Source organism: Athalia rosae, chromosome 1, assembly GCF_917208135.1.
Source record: "Athalia rosae chromosome 1, iyAthRosa1.1, whole genome shotgun sequence".
NCBI classification, from domain to species: Eukaryota; Metazoa; Arthropoda; class Insecta; order Hymenoptera; family Athaliidae; genus Athalia; species Athalia rosae.
Window position 1 is genome coordinate 11,974,314 of NC_064026.1, and position 15,502 is coordinate 11,989,815.

The window sequence follows — 15,502 nt, forward strand, 5'->3', positions numbered from 1 at the left end:
TTAATCATGTTATTTATAAGCGTACTCGAAAGTATTTCGAAGATAACATTGGGGCCAGATACGTCTTTGCTTGTTGATGGCGAAATAAATCCTAAATTAAATAGACTAAAATTAGCTGATAGTTGAGAAATAGTTTCCATAAAAAAATACCTTTGTTTTTTATCAAATAAAATTTTTTATTGCATATTTTTACATGCGATAGCGGAATGAGCATACTAGTCACTTATACGACACGTTTTGGCAACAGTATTTGTGGTGATGTGCAACTAATCGTTATTATTACTTTGAAAAACTATATTATGCTATTTTGTTGATCAAAATTACCCGTTTGCTGGAACAAAATCCAATTTTTTCCCAATTATTTCTTAATACCTGTTACAAGCTAAATCTCAACCTCGTAAAATATAATAGGAAGTTGAATAATTTTACGAGCATAAGCCACCCGATCATTGGTGAATTTCGATTCCGATGGGCTGAAGACTATGATAATACATTGAAAATATTTTCACTGAAAACCCATGAGAAGTGAAGCTTTACTTTGGAAATGAAAGTTATTCATCACTTTAGTAAAGTTTAGTTTTACTAAGTTCTGACAAAAAATTAGTCCAATAATTTAAATGATTGGCAGAAATGATTTGTTTCCTATTTCTTTCTCTTACGGAAATGTCGACGACGTTTAAATAACTATAATTATAGAAATTATTATTCTTAGGTCACAGTGAAAATCGTGAGTGTAGACACTCATCACAATGAAAGTGGAGGTAGTGGCTTACTTGATTTTGTTTTGAGCCAGTAAGTACCTGCTATTAACACACTGCAGCAAATTCCTGCAAGGAATCTGAGTCTCCAGTGGTGTTTAGAGCATCTCAAGACATTAATTATCCTGATAACTTGTTCTCTCGTATCTGATTCACCACCTGAATTTTCCACAACAAAATTGGACATTTCTGCCTTTTTGTCTAAGGACATTTGAGCTCCGATTCTTAGCTTTGCTTTTGCTTCTGTGAATCCTGATCTTTCCATCAGACGCTGTAGCTGAAGATCTTCCTCACTGAATTCCAATCATCCAAATGTATTATTACATAATATTAAAAACCGAGAAATTAATTCTAATGACTGTTGAACAAAGGAAGTGAAGAAAGTGTAATAGACTCAATAAGAGTTATCATGTAGTGATTACGTACCAAGTGACTACTATGATTTTATGGAGATAATTCAACATGTGGCCCGTCTCAAAGAGCAATGGTAGATCCATAACTATAAAGGGGTAACCCCGGAACAAACATTTCAAAGCTTCCCAACACATTTCTCGATATATGTCAGGGTGCGTTATGGCATTTAATTTTTTTCTAAGTTCTATATCGTTGAATATCAAATCTCCCAACTTTGTTCGATCCAGATGTCCAGATTCATAGAAGACTTCGGTACCGAATTCTTTGCGGATCTTGTGCCATGCTCGTTTCCCTGGTTCGACAACTATCAATCGATAAAAATATTTGTTTGCAACCACGTGTCATCTGTGTCAGATGTAACATAAACATACGGTGCTTCGCTCGACAAATAATAAATAGCAAATGTTGTAAGGATGTTACAGAAAAAAGTTCTGAAGATTTTAACTTTTCAATTCAAATTTCGAGTTCGAAACGAAACAAAAAACATCCAGAGACCTCGTGCATCAAGTAGCGAGTGTTTCACCTCAGTTAAAAAAAAATCAAAGTACATGGAAGAATAAATAACAGTAAGGTATAACCTTTTCTGGCAATTTGATCGGCATCGATTACTGGTATATTATATTCACGGAATATAGCAGCCACCGTGCTTTTACCAGTGGCTATGCCTCCGGTTAATCCAACTATAAACATTCTGATGAATAGTCCACTTCTTTAGCTAAAATTGCAGTTAGAGCAGCAAACTCTCAGCTGACTGGCACATTACACCGTATGATAAGTGTTAACCAAAAAATTCGGTCGGTTAAGTATGCGATAATTTATCACGCCTATTTCCGTTTTCCGTGAAACTTCGATCTGTCAAAAATGGGAAACAAGCTGCATTGAACGTACTGATTGGTGTTTTAAGAAAAACGGTACGACTGCGGTACAGTGTAGCCCAATCGGCAAAGGCCGTATTCCGATATTTGCTAGGAGCGCTGTGAGTAGTATTGTGTCTCTATCACACTTTTAGACTTTCTGCAAGCTCCGTCCCATTCCCTCTAGATTTTCAGCGCTTGCAGCTAATATCGAAATAAGGCCAAGGTAGTACGAAATCAGCAAGCAATATTATCGTCAGCTTTTGATTGGCTGTGGATCGAAAGGTTGTAAGTTGGTAATGTGGTTTGTTTGCGAATATTTTTAAAATACGACTGAGTTTACGAACGGATTAGATTTCATATTCTACCAATGAAATAGACATCAGGTAAAGATAAAAGAGAACACCGGGCAAATTTGTACATTAAACATATTTTATTAGACTACGAACTGGAAAGTAAAGACTATAATGTTTAAAAAAGTAACATAGAACTCGTATCATTATCCTATCATAGTACTTAGCACGCGATAACATTTTTACAATTAGAATATCTTAATTAAACGGACTCCTTCATACGTTTAACGAGAGAAAGATTCGTGAAATGCATTGTCCAGGAGTCTGTACTTTTCACAGCTCGCTCGTACGCGCTTGAAAGCAAAAAATCAGGATAAAGTTTTACTACAAAAATAAGCCGCCATTTCTAGGTGCTGGGAATACGCTGAATTGATGATTTGGACAGACTCAAAACCTATCAAATCTATTATTTCGGAAAGTTATATCCAACGCCTCTCAATATTTCAAAACTTATGCAATCTAGTATCAATAGCGAATACGAGCGTGCTATAGACGTTGTTGTCCTGAACTGGATGGCAGGTAATGGAGGTTTTTTCAAATTTTTTCAAAAAATGATGATTGAATCGTAATCTGAAATAGCCTGGTATGTGCAAAATCTAAAAATTTACTGTCTTTTCAATGGGAGTATGCAGGCATATATGACATTTGTATGTCTCGGTTCGTGACCATGGTCCAAGATGATGATACAACGGCGGTCTGTCTTATTTGGCATACATGCACCTCCAGAACCTGATCACTTTGCTCATGGCCCGAGAGGTGGTGAAAGTTTCACGTGGCACCAAATCTTCGGTTTCCAAGGACCATTACATTTACATGCACTAGCCCAACATGTTTGGGTAAATCGAATCGTTAAGTTTTCGTTGGCTAAAAGTTCACTTCAAGTAAGAATATTAGACGCATCACTAATCACTATATTAAAACTCTTAGTGGTGAATGGTATCCTCACGGGCCTTGAGTCTCAAATAATAAATCAAAATGAAACGATTTGACTTCGGCTCAGTCTTTGAAAAAGAAAATTACATCCCCATTCCACCCATTCCGCCCATTCCTCCCATCCCTCCCATTCCACCCATTGCAGGCATCGGTGGATCCTCCTTGGGGATTTCTGTTACAACGGCTTCTGCTGTAGTAAGAAGAGAAGCAACTCCTGCGGCATCGGTGAGGGCGGTACGAACGACCTTCGTTGGGTCAATGATACCTTTTTCAATCATATCGACATACTCGTTGTTCATTGCATCATACCCCAGAGTACCTTCGCTCACTTTTGCTACAACTACACTTCCATCTACACCAGCATTCTGCGCTATCTGGAGACATGGCATACGTAATGCATCCGCAACAATTTTGATACCAGTTTCCTGGTCTGCATTAGCTGCCTTCATTTTCAGAAGAGCAGGCACGCACCGAAGCAGAGCAGTGCCACCTAGAAGGTTATCAAGGATTTCAAGTCGTTATTCGGGTGTTGAATATTTTTTCCTATTTCAACTCGAATCCTAATTGTACACTAACCTCCGGGAACAATGCCTTCCTCAACTGCAGCTCTGGTGGCATTAAGTGCATCGTGAACACGGTCCTTCTTTTCGTTGACTTCGACTTCACTGCTGCCACCGACCCTTAGGACTGCGACACCTGAGGCGAGTCTAGCCAAACGTTCCTGTAACTTCTCCTTTTCATAATCTGAAGTAGTATCTGCGATCTGATCGCGGATTTGGTCTGCTCTCCTGTCGACGTCTTCCTTCTTGCCCTTGCCCTTCAGCATCAGAGTATCGTCCTTTGTGATCACTATCTCACCGATATGACCAAGGTCAGACAACTGGAAAGGAGAGAAAATATAGTTGAAATCCACTGTGACTTAAGGATATTGCCAACATAGAACGATAAGAATTGATGGAATAGTGATTTTATCTACCTGAACGTCTTCTAATTTGATGAGGTTAGCATCGTCTCCAAAAACTATACCTCCGGTGGAAATGGCCATATCTTGGAGAGTTGCCTTACGGTTATCTCCAAACCCTGGTGCCTTCACGGCAGCTACTTGCAGGCCAATTTTCAAGCGATTAACGACCAGTGTTGACAGCGCTTCTCCATCGATGTCTTCAGCAATAATGACAAGGGGTTTGCGTTGGGCGTTTGCTAGCTCTAAAGCAGGTATGATACTCTGTACAGAGGATATCTTTTTCTCGCTAAATATAACAAGCGCATCTTGAAATTCTACTTTGGCTCCTTTGCTTGAATTGATGAAATATGGAGAAATATATCCACGGTCAAATTTCATTCCTTCAATGACTTCTAATTCGTCGATGAGAGTCTTTCCATCTTTAACAGTGATCACACCCTCTTTTCCTACTTTTTTCATTGCATCGGAAATGAGATTACCGATCGCCGTGTCTCCATTCGCAGAAATAGTAGCTACCTGAGCAATTTCTTCCGGCGTTGTTACAGGCTTGCTCAAGTTCTTCAATTCATCTTTAACCTTTTCTACCGCCAGCATGACACCTGCACATAAGACAAGCAGTTACTTTTCAATTGCATAAACAGTTTCCAAATCATATTTTCTAAATATTAGGTATTTGTAACATTAGCGTTTCGTATGGTGATACAAAATATTATTCGTAGATGTAAATTTTAGAACAATGACACTAGCAGGTCCCAATGTTCAAAGGTCATCTCATACCTCATCTTATCAAGCCTACCACATTATGGAACTTGCTTATTCCATATACTTACATACAGTTTCATACTTTATCCTTATGCATATTCAAATTTACACACTGTAATTGAATAACTCTAACGTATGTTTTAATACTTCTAATAAAAAAAAAAAAAAAGGCCTTGTGTGCATTATTTACATACGTACCACGTCTGATCTCTACTGGATTAGCTCCTTTGCTGATCTTTTCAAATCCTTCCTTTGCAATTGCTCTGGCTAAGACCGTGGCAGTAGTTGTACCATCACCGGCTTCTTCATTGGTATTATTGGCAACATCTTGTACTAACTTTGCTCCGATATTTTGAAACTTGTCTTTAAGTTCTACACCTTTGGCAACCGTAACTCCATCTTTTGTAATCTTTGGACTACCCCAACTTTGCTCCAGAATGACATTTCGCCCTTTAGGGCCCATCGTCACTGCTACCGCATCAGCCAAAATATCTACACCCTGGAGCATTAAAGCCCGGACTTCTGCCCCAAAACGAACATCTTTGGCGTATGAACGAGAATGTAAATTCATCTGGCGCAGGGCTACGCCTCGTAACATGTTTGGTAGTCTGTACATCTATAACACAGGAATCATAAACCTTGTTTGGAGCAAATTTATTACTCACAGTAAGAAACGTACTAGAACTAAATCCTAATCAGTTGAGATTTCAATTTAATATTAATTCGATGACCGAAGTGTAGGGCAAAGTTCGAAGTTTTATGTAACTCTGAAGTATTCCCATAAAGTAAGCAACATCAAAATGGTGTGGATCGTGATTTGTGAAGCCTTTGATTAGGAAAGATAATTTGAAAGACAAAAACGTCGGACATGGTTATGTAAAAATTTCGCCGGGGTGATGAAGTCCGTAGGATGATGAAAGAATAGAAGATGGCAATTTTGTATCGAATAAGTGAGAAGCATTAATTCTTTGATGAGAAGAACAGTTTTTACCGGGATTTTCCCTTAATTTATACTATCGGTTGCCGCGTGTCGCGGTATTTCTTGATCAATTTGTAACCATCGAATAATCGTGAAATCAATCGAGGATTAATGCAGAAATTGATGGAATGTTAAGAAAATTGAATGATTACCTTGTTTAGTGCGATTAAGAGCCGAGATTGGGAGCAAGGAAAACGTGAATTAATTGAAATACCGTCGTCACAAAGCCGCGATTCGTCCCCTGAATGGAATGAGAACTACCTAAGGGATCGCCGATATCACATGGCTCGAATCCCCACCACTTCACCCCCACCATTAATTTTTTATTTCTTATAATTTAACCATTTATTCGATATGATAGATTGCAAAAAGGGAATTAAATGATCTATTAAATTATTTCTGTGTACGAGGTGGACATTTCATTCTTATATTCTTTCTACATCAAATATTCCAGCACAGTTTAATCACCGGTCCATGTGGTTCTAGAACCTACCAGATAAGATGACGCAATCATTTATAAAACGGAAATCATGCCTCGCTGCAAAGGGATTATATATTTATTTGTCTTGATGAAAGTTCAAAAAATTTTGGATCAATTTTATTTCATCAGCAATACAGTCATTTCGTACATTCATCGCGAATTCAATATCAAAATCACCGATTGTTATTTTTCGCAAGCAGACGATCGATATAATTTTTTGCTTCATCAGCAGATGGCGGGTTATCCAACAATGCCACAATGCAAACGCAACAATCTTGCAACAATGAAATAACAACGCCATCTGCAGTAGGATCTAAGGAACTCATCATTACGTAATTTTATCATTTTGGTGATATCACGAAATTTCAACAGTTTCTCGGTACAAAGGGGCGAGCGGGGCAGTTGGAAACGAAGCTTCGAGAAGATACAGCCAAGGGAGGGCCCATTCCATTTCGCTCCAAGGTTCACCTGATAGGTTACACAACGTGTGCGGTTGCCGGCTACGCAAAGTCCGCGTTCGCTTCTCACATTTGTCGCACACGTTATTCGAAAGAACTTGCACACAATGGTAAGTGTTGATACCGAATATCAGAATTTTAACAGCGTCGCGATAAACTTAAAGTCCTCTTGAATATTTCCTCGTAGATCATAGATAATTCATTTGTGATTCCCTGCAATGAATTATTTTGGTCAGAATTTGTGCCAAAATTTAGTGTTGGATTTTGGGACTTCGATACCCACTTGACTAGCTTGCCTTCAACTTAGTAATTAATGAGTCTTTATGACTACATAATTGTGATTTTGTGTTTTTTCAGTCCGTCGCTGCAGCAGCCAAGAGGTTAATTCCTCTGTTTGACCGAGTACTTATACAAAGGGCAGAAGCCGTTACTAAAACAAAGGGTGGCATTGTACTCCCAGAAAAAGCTCAGGCTAAAGTGTTAAAAGGCACGGTTGTAGCGGTCGGTCCTGGTTCCAGGAACAATGTATGCTTAATCTTTATATATTCATTGAATAGTCGTTTTGTAAATTGTAGATTATCCAGCAACTACAATGGTTCTTACATTTTTAACCGTGAATTATTTTGTAAGACAATATGACCATGAATGTGATTGCATCATCCACTTTGCGTCCCGAGTGTTTAGAGGTAACATTACATCCATCCAATTCCTGTGTAAAATGTTTGTTGTTTGTTTATAGAATGGAGACCATGTTCCTTTGAGTATCAAAGTCGGCGACACTGTCCTGCTGCCCGAATACGGTGGCACAAAAGTAGAACTCGAAGAGAACAAGGAGTATCATCTATTCCGTGAAACTGATATCCTTGCCAAATTGGAATCTTAATTTTATTTTCAATTCCGATCTTCAGAAAATGCCACAAACTCAACGGTCAATTCAGGACGTACCAAATCTCAGTGTGTGACATACACTAACGAACACAGCCGACATCAGTGTTGATAATTTGAAGCTAATAATTGTTAATTAGAATTAATTCAAAGTTTTGTTTATTTCTGTATAAGTCTGCTAGCGTGTAGGTCATAGATGTCATTATTTCATACACAACTGTTAGTGACAAATAAAATTATTTGTTCAACATTCATTCTTTGCTGCAATGGAATGATTTCTTATTTGCGATTTCCTCTTTTATACACATGTATATAAAATAGAAGCTCGATTGAATCTGTTTTTTTTAATTCTCATTATTTACAATGCCCAGATTTTAACTAATTCATTTCAGCTTGATACTCTTGGTAACGCTGGCCTTTATTCCAGAGAGTTCTCCGCCATATCTCGTGATTTCTTTCCTCACTTCTCGAACCTGCAAAAAAAATATAACTTGAGCTGTGAAATAATATGTTACAGAAAATAGAATAGTGGATAGCAGTTCGTACCGCTCCCTTCCTGCGTATCTTGGCTTTGCGATACTTGTTTCTATGTTTAACTCTTGGATTACGTAGCTCTTTCTTCCGGTAAGGTGTTAATCCCTTATTCTTTGCGATTTGATATGTGATAGCCCGTTTGCCATCCATGTCTGCACCATCCGCAACCTTAGGTTCCTGGTTTTCATTATCATTGTCATTTTCATCAATCTCTGTTTCATTATCTTTGTGCTCTTCTATTTCCAATTCTTCAGTCGGTATTTCCTGTTCAATAAATTCAGTATTTTTCTTGACTCGCTTAACTCTTTCATTGGACAAAACAGATGCCAGCCTCTTCTGGCTGACACTGAATTCAGTATTGTCTAAACCATAAAGCGGTTGACCCTTTTTGGAAGCTTCTAATATTTTAACAACTTCCTGGAGTAATGTTCCCTGTCCAGATTCTAACTGATTCAGAAGTTGTTTGTACTGTGCAAGCCGTTTGATAACTGGATGAGAGTTAACTGGCGTTCTGTTTGCCTTCAGTGATAAATAGTATAATATGTTGGTGCAGTAATTGAGAATTGTATGGTATTTTGTTGTTATGAAAGTTAGGCCAACAGAATCTGAGGACTTAATATTTTTCACCAATCTCAGAAACGGTTCTAAAATGTCCTGTGCTTCTGTAAGGCGTTCTGAAATAAATGAATGCATTAACTACTCGTTTACTCAGATAATTTAAGAAGACACAGTATGTACCAAAGTCCGGAAATAAGACAAGATTAAACCTGTTCGAGCTCACCTCTCAAATCTGTTACAAGTCCTACAAATTCTGGACTTTCTTTCAAAACTAACTCCTGTCTTTGTCTCTTGCTGAGCTGGCTTAGGTCGGTCTTGACTATTTGCTCTTCCTGTTTTTCATTTTCTGGCTGATTCTCCTTGGCTTCTATTAAGTCTAGTCCAAAATCCGCCTCATCTAACTGCGCTGCTAATCTCTTTTGAATATTTCTTGCCTCTTGTTCCTCAATTTCAGCAGCTTCCAGATCTTGTTGATTTGTAGATGCATAATCCTGGTCAATATAATCCGTAGAATAAAACGCTTTCTTTTTCTTTCCCCAAGCTCTCTCATCTGGTAGATCATCATCTTCCTGTAATCCTTCAATATCAGATTTCATAGAATCGGATCCATCATCTCCAATATCATCCTCATCGTCATCGTCGCCATCCTCATCGCCTTCATCTTGGAGCCCATAAATTTCGTCTTCACTGTCAAAATTTTCAACAGTTCTTTTCTTTCGTACTTTTTCTAACAAACGCTTCTCTTCCTTTGAATAGTCCTCCTCGGAATCGGATGCATCGTCTAGATCATAGCTGGATACATTTCTATCAGCATCTTGAAATCTATTCGAAAACCATAACGATGTCTGTTGAAAAAAATATTTAAGATATCTGATAGAAAAAAATAATTCAACTAGAAGTGAACCTTTTTTCTCTGAACGTTTTAACCTATCTTGTGAATAATGTGACCACTGTATTCACAATCAGAAATTAGAATTAAGTACAGTATGTTAGGTACAAAATTTACTGTCAATAATTGTTATAAAAGGACTCACTTTATTTTACGATTCATCACGACCTCTTGATTAATTTTTAATAGATCATTAGTGCTTCGGAACACATGTGCTGTCGATCGCCGTGTTCGTTGTCAACAGAAACAGTACGGTTACGATTGAGTACGGTACTGTAGTATAGTACGTACGCAACCAGCCCATAACCTATATTCCTGTCTCGAACACGGTTCAGAGATTAGACGGTATAGTCTTCGGCACGTTGAGCGCGTCAATTGTTATAAACTAATTGTTCAACTCAACAGAAAATCAGACATGGTATTTCAAACATTATCACTGCTCGCACGGAGCAGGGGTCCAGATGAGTTTTGGCGTAAATCAAGAATATTTAAGCTCGCTGCAGTGAGTATTATTCCTACACAGGTTATCTTAGGAACCAATAATGAATGTAATGACTTAATTTTACTATTTAGCACTACATTGGTCGTAGGCGAAATTGTTATAAGATAGCCATAAAAATGGTACATCGAGCTTTAGTCTATGCAACAAAAGGACGGAAGCTCAAGAAAGAAGATATGAAAGCGGTAAGTAATCGACGCAGTATGTTATTTTTCGTATTATAATCATACATATATTGCTTCTTATAGCTTTGGTTGACAAGACTCACAGCAGCTTGTCACGAGCACCAGATACCTGCTAACACTTTCAGAGAGTCCCTCATCAGAAGCAATATCCTTATAAATAACAAGAATTTGGTAGATCTGGCAGTTTGGGAGCCTCGGACTTTTAAGGCTCTTACCCAAGTAGCTTGTGCTAGGGCAAAGCAAGATGGTTTAAAAGGCGTAGAAAATTTAGAAATTCCTCCTGGAGTAATTACTCGAGGGATGCTTAAGTGACGGGAGTAGGTTTGATCAGAGTGATAGAGAATCTAGATGATGTGGCATTAATGTAATTTGTAAATTTCAAGATACAATAAAAATGATAAATAAACCTAATGATTTTGCTGAACATACTCTTCGAATTATGCTAAAAAAGATATATAGCTTTGTGTACGTATACATATATATATCTATACATTCATAATAACAATGATAACAGTTGTTAACAATGATCAATGCTGCCGATGAACCGAATTACATCTATTGCTTAGCATTAACTATTTGTACGAAATCTGGCTTAAGGGAAGCACCACCAACTAAAAAGCCATCGATGTCTTTTTCTTTTGCCAGTTCTTTAGCATTTCCTGCCGTGACTGATCCACCATAAATAATTCTCAAAGACTCAGATACTGCAGGATTGACATTCTTCGAAAGCCATTCCCTTAGTTTATCGTGAACTTCCTGAGCTTGTTGCGGAGTTGCTGTTTTTCCAGTTCCAATTGCCCAGACTGGCTCGTAAGCCAACACAACATTATCCCAAGACTTGATTTTGTCAGCAATAGCTTTAGTCTGCTTGAAAACTACTTCTTCAGTTTTACCAGCTTCACGCTCGTCTAGTTTTTCACCGATACAAGCAATGACCTATTTCAAGGAGAACAGTAAAAAGTTATATCAATATTCTGAATGCCTTCTATGGGTTAAAATGAAAATTGATCAGAAACTTCAAGTTCAATATTGTATAGTTTTTATGTTCCTCAATACCTTCACACCAGCTTCAAGTGCATGGGCAATTTTATCAGAAATTAATTCATCAGATTCGCCAAACACATTACGACGTTCCGAATGCCCCAAAATGACCCATGGAATTCCACTATCAACAAGCATAGCAGGGCTGATTTCTCCGGTGAAAGCACCTTTAGCTACCTTGTAGCTGTTCTGTGCACTAACTTGTACGTTGGATGGCAATATGCTTTTAGCATAAGTTAGGTAAAGAGCAGGCACTCCAACGACCACCTCTGGAAATTAGTAAAACTTTCATGAGCCAAGTTTTCAAAATAAAAATGTGACAAAACCTAATCGATAACTTGGAAAAATTTTCATTATAATAAAATGTGGTATATTTGAGTATATACGAATTGTCCGATCTCATCTGAAATAGGAAAACTAATTCATGACTGTCATAAAATTTGGTGATTTTACAGGTCTTTGAACAAATTATCAAAGTATTCATTTGATATCTATGGACGTCGAGATTAACACGTACCAACATTTGGATCGAGTGGACCGGCCTTTAGGAAGGCGACGATTTCATCAATCTCCTTTTTGACTCCATTCATCTTCCAGTTACCTCCAACGAAAAATTTGCGACCCATGGTTCTGAGGTTACTTAATCGCCGATTATCTTGCGAACAATATATTATCTGCCGACACTCTGTTACAACAAGTACTCGCTATCGTGACCTTCACGATACTAGACAAGGTGAAAACCGCCCTGCACTGCTTGGAAGAAAATTTATCCCCGCCACCCAGAATCCCTACCACATCGACTAAAAGCAAATTGGGTCGCGAGTGGGGATCTTGTGACAGTATTTGAATCACGCGACTGTAATAAACCAGCGTAGTGAAATTTTTTTCTTTTCATTCATTGAATTGCGAACGCGTGTGAATAATCATTATTTCAATGATTAATTCACAACTTAGAATTTAATTTTGATATTACAAAATATGAAACTGAGCTAGATGGGTACTGCAGCCGAAAGCGTCATTTTTCTAAATCAATTCAATGGTACCTAAAAAATCCGTCCAATTGTGTTCACTAGTCGAATTAATGTTAAATAATTATTTCACACTTACGCATGGCGATTTGAGGTTTGTAAAGATATAAATGATAGCTCTGAGCCAAAATTTGTAACTTAAGAAGATGCTTGAACATTTTTCGCAATCGTATTAATCATTGAGGATTTGAGTCTGTACAAGAGAGAGAACCTTTCAAGCAATCGACTTTACATGCGACTTGAATTTAGATGAACATTAAAACAATAGTGCGTACTCCTGTCAATTGGTATATAGCTACGACAGTTCTATGCAATTGAATAGAAATGGTGGCCCTGAAAAGGGCCGATTTGATTAGTTTTCTCCAATCTACACAGCTTATTTAGAACTGGTGTACTTGGTCACGGCCTTTGTTCCTTCGCTGACGGCGTGCTTGGCAAGTTCACCGGGAAGCAAGAGTCTCACTGCGGTCTGGATCTCCCGAGACGTAATGGTGGAACGCTTGTTATAATGAGCAAGCCTGGACGATTCGGCGGCGATTCGTTCAAAAATATCGTTGACGAAACTGTTCATGATGCTCATAGCCTTGCTCGATATTCCAGTATCGGGATGGACTTGTTTCAAGACTTTGTAGATGTAAATGGCATAGCTTTCCTTCCTCTTGCGTTTCTTCTTTTTATCTCCCTTGGAGATGTTCTTCTGCGCCTTACCGGCCTTTTTGGCTGCTTTACCGCTCGCTTTAGGTGGCATTTTCCAATCTTCAACTCACAATACTTTGCCGCTAGAGATGATGCAGTAGCTAACGAGCTTACTCTCAAACTGTGACAGAATGACGGACCGTCAACTATTTATACGGGGAATATGCCGATGCAGCCGCACCAATTAGAGCGCGCCGTTTGAGGGCGCCACGCTATTGGTGCGCGCGGCTCGAGCGCAAACGGCTTAAATAGTTTGCTGATGCACTTTTCATCACAGTCGCTTTACAACCACGCAACCATACGTGGTTATTTACGTGTGATTTAATTGAATTCAACTAAATTTCTCAACATGTCCGGACGTGGCAAAGGTGGAAAAGTCAAGGGAAAGTCAAAGTCTCGTTCGAGCCGAGCCGGTCTTCAGTTTCCTGTTGGTCGTATTCATCGTCTTCTTCGGAAAGGAAATTATGCCGAACGTGTAGGAGCTGGTGCTCCCGTATACCTAGCTGCGGTTATGGAATATTTGGCTGCTGAAGTTTTGGAGTTGGCTGGTAACGCTGCTCGTGACAACAAGAAAACAAGGATCATCCCTCGTCATTTACAACTTGCCATCCGCAACGACGAAGAGTTGAACAAACTTCTTTCGGGGGTTACAATTGCTCAGGGTGGAGTTCTACCCAACATTCAGGCAGTCCTTCTTCCCAAGAAAACCGAGAAGAAGGCCTAAAAGAACGCCTACTTCGAAAATCATCACCATCGGCCCTTTTCAGGGCCACCAAATTTTCTTGCTTAAAACGAACTTAATGCTGCTATCAATTAATTTTTACATTGAAAGAAAATCTTGCTATTTTACTCATTGTCTGAGACCGAAGACTTGTCCTAGTTAGCTTCAAAAGTCCGTTACCGCTGGCGATACTTCCATGCCCAATGTTCGCTTTGAATAGGTAGAAAGCGAAAATGGAAAACTAAATTGTCTAGAAAATTCCGTAAGCCCGAGAAACCAAGGCGCGTCATGTCATGAGTAATTTTGATCATTAATCCTTTGCGGTCGACGCCTTCTTTGGCGGGCGAACCAGCAAGTCTGGAGTAATTACTTGTATTTTCGGTAAATAACAGCTCACACTTGACTCGAAATGATAATGATCATAAATCAATGTGTGAACTTTCGCTGATCCAAGTGGATGTATCGAATCAGCACCTCTCGGACTGCTGGCTGGCATGGCGAGTGCTGACTCATCTCACGACCGCAAAAAACTAACCTAAAAAATTCTAATCATTTCGAAATCTGGAATTCTTTGTAGAGGTAGAGGTAATCGATTTTGTTTAACAAGTACACCTTTCCAGGATTCACTTTTTCCCTAACAGCTCACCTCTTTGAAGCTGCAGCTCAACAAATAACTGACAAGTCTGGCATTAACTGAACGTCATACACTTGCCGTCATTCTAAAAAGCTTCGCTGAAATATTCATTTCAGACGATGATAAAATTATCCATCGCGATGGATGACTCGGTAGCCCTATATGCTTAATTGGGGATATGAAACTATGAAATAAATTACCTCAACAAGGTTTAAGAACAAACTCGAAACAACAATGAAACTCAGTAGTTCAATTCGTACTAAACTGGGCAACTAGCATGCCGAATAATTCAGAAGATGATGGATGATGCGAGATATTGGCGCATGGAATGAACGTGTATTCTCGTAGAAGTGCATCATGTACTAGCGACTCTTCGAACTTGCAAAAAATATTTGTTGGCCCTGAAAAGGGCCGTTTGGTGGTCTCGGTTTCAGAAGTCGCTGTTTTAACCTCCGAATCCGTAAAGAGTGCGTCCCTGGCGTTTCAACGCATAGACGACGTCCATTGCAGTTACTGTCTTCCTCTTGGCGTGTTCGGTGTAGGTGACCGCATCCCGAATAACGTTTTCAAGAAACACTTTCAGAACTCCACGAGTTTCTTCGTAGATGAGTCCCGAGATACGTTTCACTCCACCACGCCGAGCCAAACGACGAATAGCGGGCTTCGTTATTCCCTGGATGTTATCACGGAGAACTTTCCTGTGCCGCTTGGCACCTCCTTTTCCCAATCCTTTACCTCCCTTACCACGACCAGTCATTTTCTAGCAGGATAATACTTGTGAGGATGCTTTCGTAGCGAATGCTGTCGGAGTGGCGCAGTTCAGTCTTTATATCCTGAAGCGTCGATTTCCCCCTCTCCGAACCCTCCGACCAATCA

At 39.0% G+C, this 15,502-nt stretch overlaps 9 protein-coding genes across 10 annotated transcripts; 3 read left to right on the forward strand and 6 right to left on the reverse strand.

Moving 5' to 3' along the window:
• Positions 1–155: 155 nt before the first annotated feature.
• Positions 156–2,118, reverse strand: LOC105687075 (dephospho-CoA kinase). The gene is made up of 3 exons (XM_012402431.3): positions 1,751–2,118; positions 1,185–1,476; positions 156–1,051 (listed from the first exon to the last, which is right to left on the reverse strand). Exons 1-3 carry the CDS (start codon positions 1,860–1,862, stop codon positions 745–747), a joined length of 711 nt encoding a protein of 236 aa, XP_012257854.1. The 5' UTR covers positions 1,863–2,118; the 3' UTR covers positions 156–744.
• Positions 2,119–2,440: 322 nt separating this feature from the next.
• Positions 2,441–6,327, reverse strand: LOC105687071 (heat shock protein 60A-like). 2 transcript variants are annotated; one of them, XM_012402428.3, is made up of 5 exons: positions 6,170–6,327; positions 5,237–5,654; positions 4,289–4,875; positions 3,889–4,192; positions 2,441–3,802 (listed from the first exon to the last, which is right to left on the reverse strand). In XM_012402428.3, the coding sequence occupies exons 2-5, from the start codon at positions 5,652–5,654 to the stop codon at positions 3,396–3,398; spliced, it is 1,716 nt and encodes a 571-aa protein (XP_012257851.1). In that variant the 5' UTR covers positions 6,170–6,327; the 3' UTR covers positions 2,441–3,395. The 2 variants fall into 2 exon arrangements, with proteins under 2 accessions (XP_012257851.1, XP_048512825.1); XM_048656868.1 differs by having other exon boundaries at positions 6,232–6,317.
• Positions 6,328–6,880: 553 nt separating this feature from the next.
• Positions 6,881–8,095, forward strand: LOC105687032 (10 kDa heat shock protein, mitochondrial). The gene is made up of 3 exons (XM_012402342.3): positions 6,881–7,066; positions 7,314–7,481; positions 7,696–8,095. Exons 1-3 carry the CDS (start codon positions 7,064–7,066, stop codon positions 7,837–7,839), a joined length of 315 nt encoding a protein of 104 aa, XP_012257765.1. The 5' UTR covers positions 6,881–7,063; the 3' UTR covers positions 7,840–8,095.
• Positions 8,096–8,166: 71 nt separating this feature from the next.
• On the reverse strand, positions 8,167–10,109 carry LOC105687027 (something about silencing protein 10). The gene is made up of 4 exons (XM_012402336.3): positions 9,968–10,109; positions 9,157–9,755; positions 8,388–9,049; positions 8,167–8,314 (listed from the first exon to the last, which is right to left on the reverse strand). Exons 1-4 carry the CDS (start codon positions 9,982–9,984, stop codon positions 8,225–8,227), a joined length of 1,368 nt encoding a protein of 455 aa, XP_012257759.2. The 5' UTR covers positions 9,985–10,109; the 3' UTR covers positions 8,167–8,224.
• On the forward strand, positions 10,095–10,917 carry LOC105687029 (39S ribosomal protein L20, mitochondrial). The gene is made up of 3 exons (XM_012402338.3): positions 10,095–10,324; positions 10,396–10,506; positions 10,570–10,917. Exons 1-3 carry the CDS (start codon positions 10,238–10,240, stop codon positions 10,816–10,818), a joined length of 447 nt encoding a protein of 148 aa, XP_012257761.1. The 5' UTR covers positions 10,095–10,237; the 3' UTR covers positions 10,819–10,917.
• On the reverse strand, positions 10,856–12,287 carry LOC105687028 (triosephosphate isomerase). The gene is made up of 3 exons (XM_012402337.3): positions 12,065–12,287; positions 11,563–11,816; positions 10,856–11,442 (listed from the first exon to the last, which is right to left on the reverse strand). The coding sequence occupies exons 1-3, from the start codon at positions 12,171–12,173 to the stop codon at positions 11,062–11,064; spliced, it is 744 nt and encodes a 247-aa protein (XP_012257760.2). The 5' UTR covers positions 12,174–12,287; the 3' UTR covers positions 10,856–11,061.
• Positions 12,288–12,431: 144 nt separating this feature from the next.
• Positions 12,432–13,376, reverse strand: LOC105687031 (histone H2B.3-like). Its single transcript, XM_012402340.3, has one exon. The coding sequence runs from the start codon at positions 13,321–13,323 to the stop codon at positions 12,952–12,954; it is 372 nt and encodes a 123-aa protein (XP_012257763.1). The 5' UTR covers positions 13,324–13,376; the 3' UTR covers positions 12,432–12,951.
• Positions 13,377–13,562: 186 nt separating this feature from the next.
• Positions 13,563–14,279, forward strand: LOC105687030 (histone H2A). The gene has a single exon (XM_012402339.2). The coding sequence runs from the start codon at positions 13,621–13,623 to the stop codon at positions 13,993–13,995; it is 375 nt and encodes a 124-aa protein (XP_012257762.1). The 5' UTR covers positions 13,563–13,620; the 3' UTR covers positions 13,996–14,279.
• Positions 14,280–14,866: 587 nt separating this feature from the next.
• On the reverse strand, positions 14,867–15,484 carry LOC105687033 (histone H4). Its single transcript, XM_012402343.2, has one exon. The coding sequence runs from the start codon at positions 15,381–15,383 to the stop codon at positions 15,072–15,074; it is 312 nt and encodes a 103-aa protein (XP_012257766.1). The 5' UTR covers positions 15,384–15,484; the 3' UTR covers positions 14,867–15,071.
• Between the last annotated feature and the right edge of the window lie 18 nt (positions 15,485–15,502).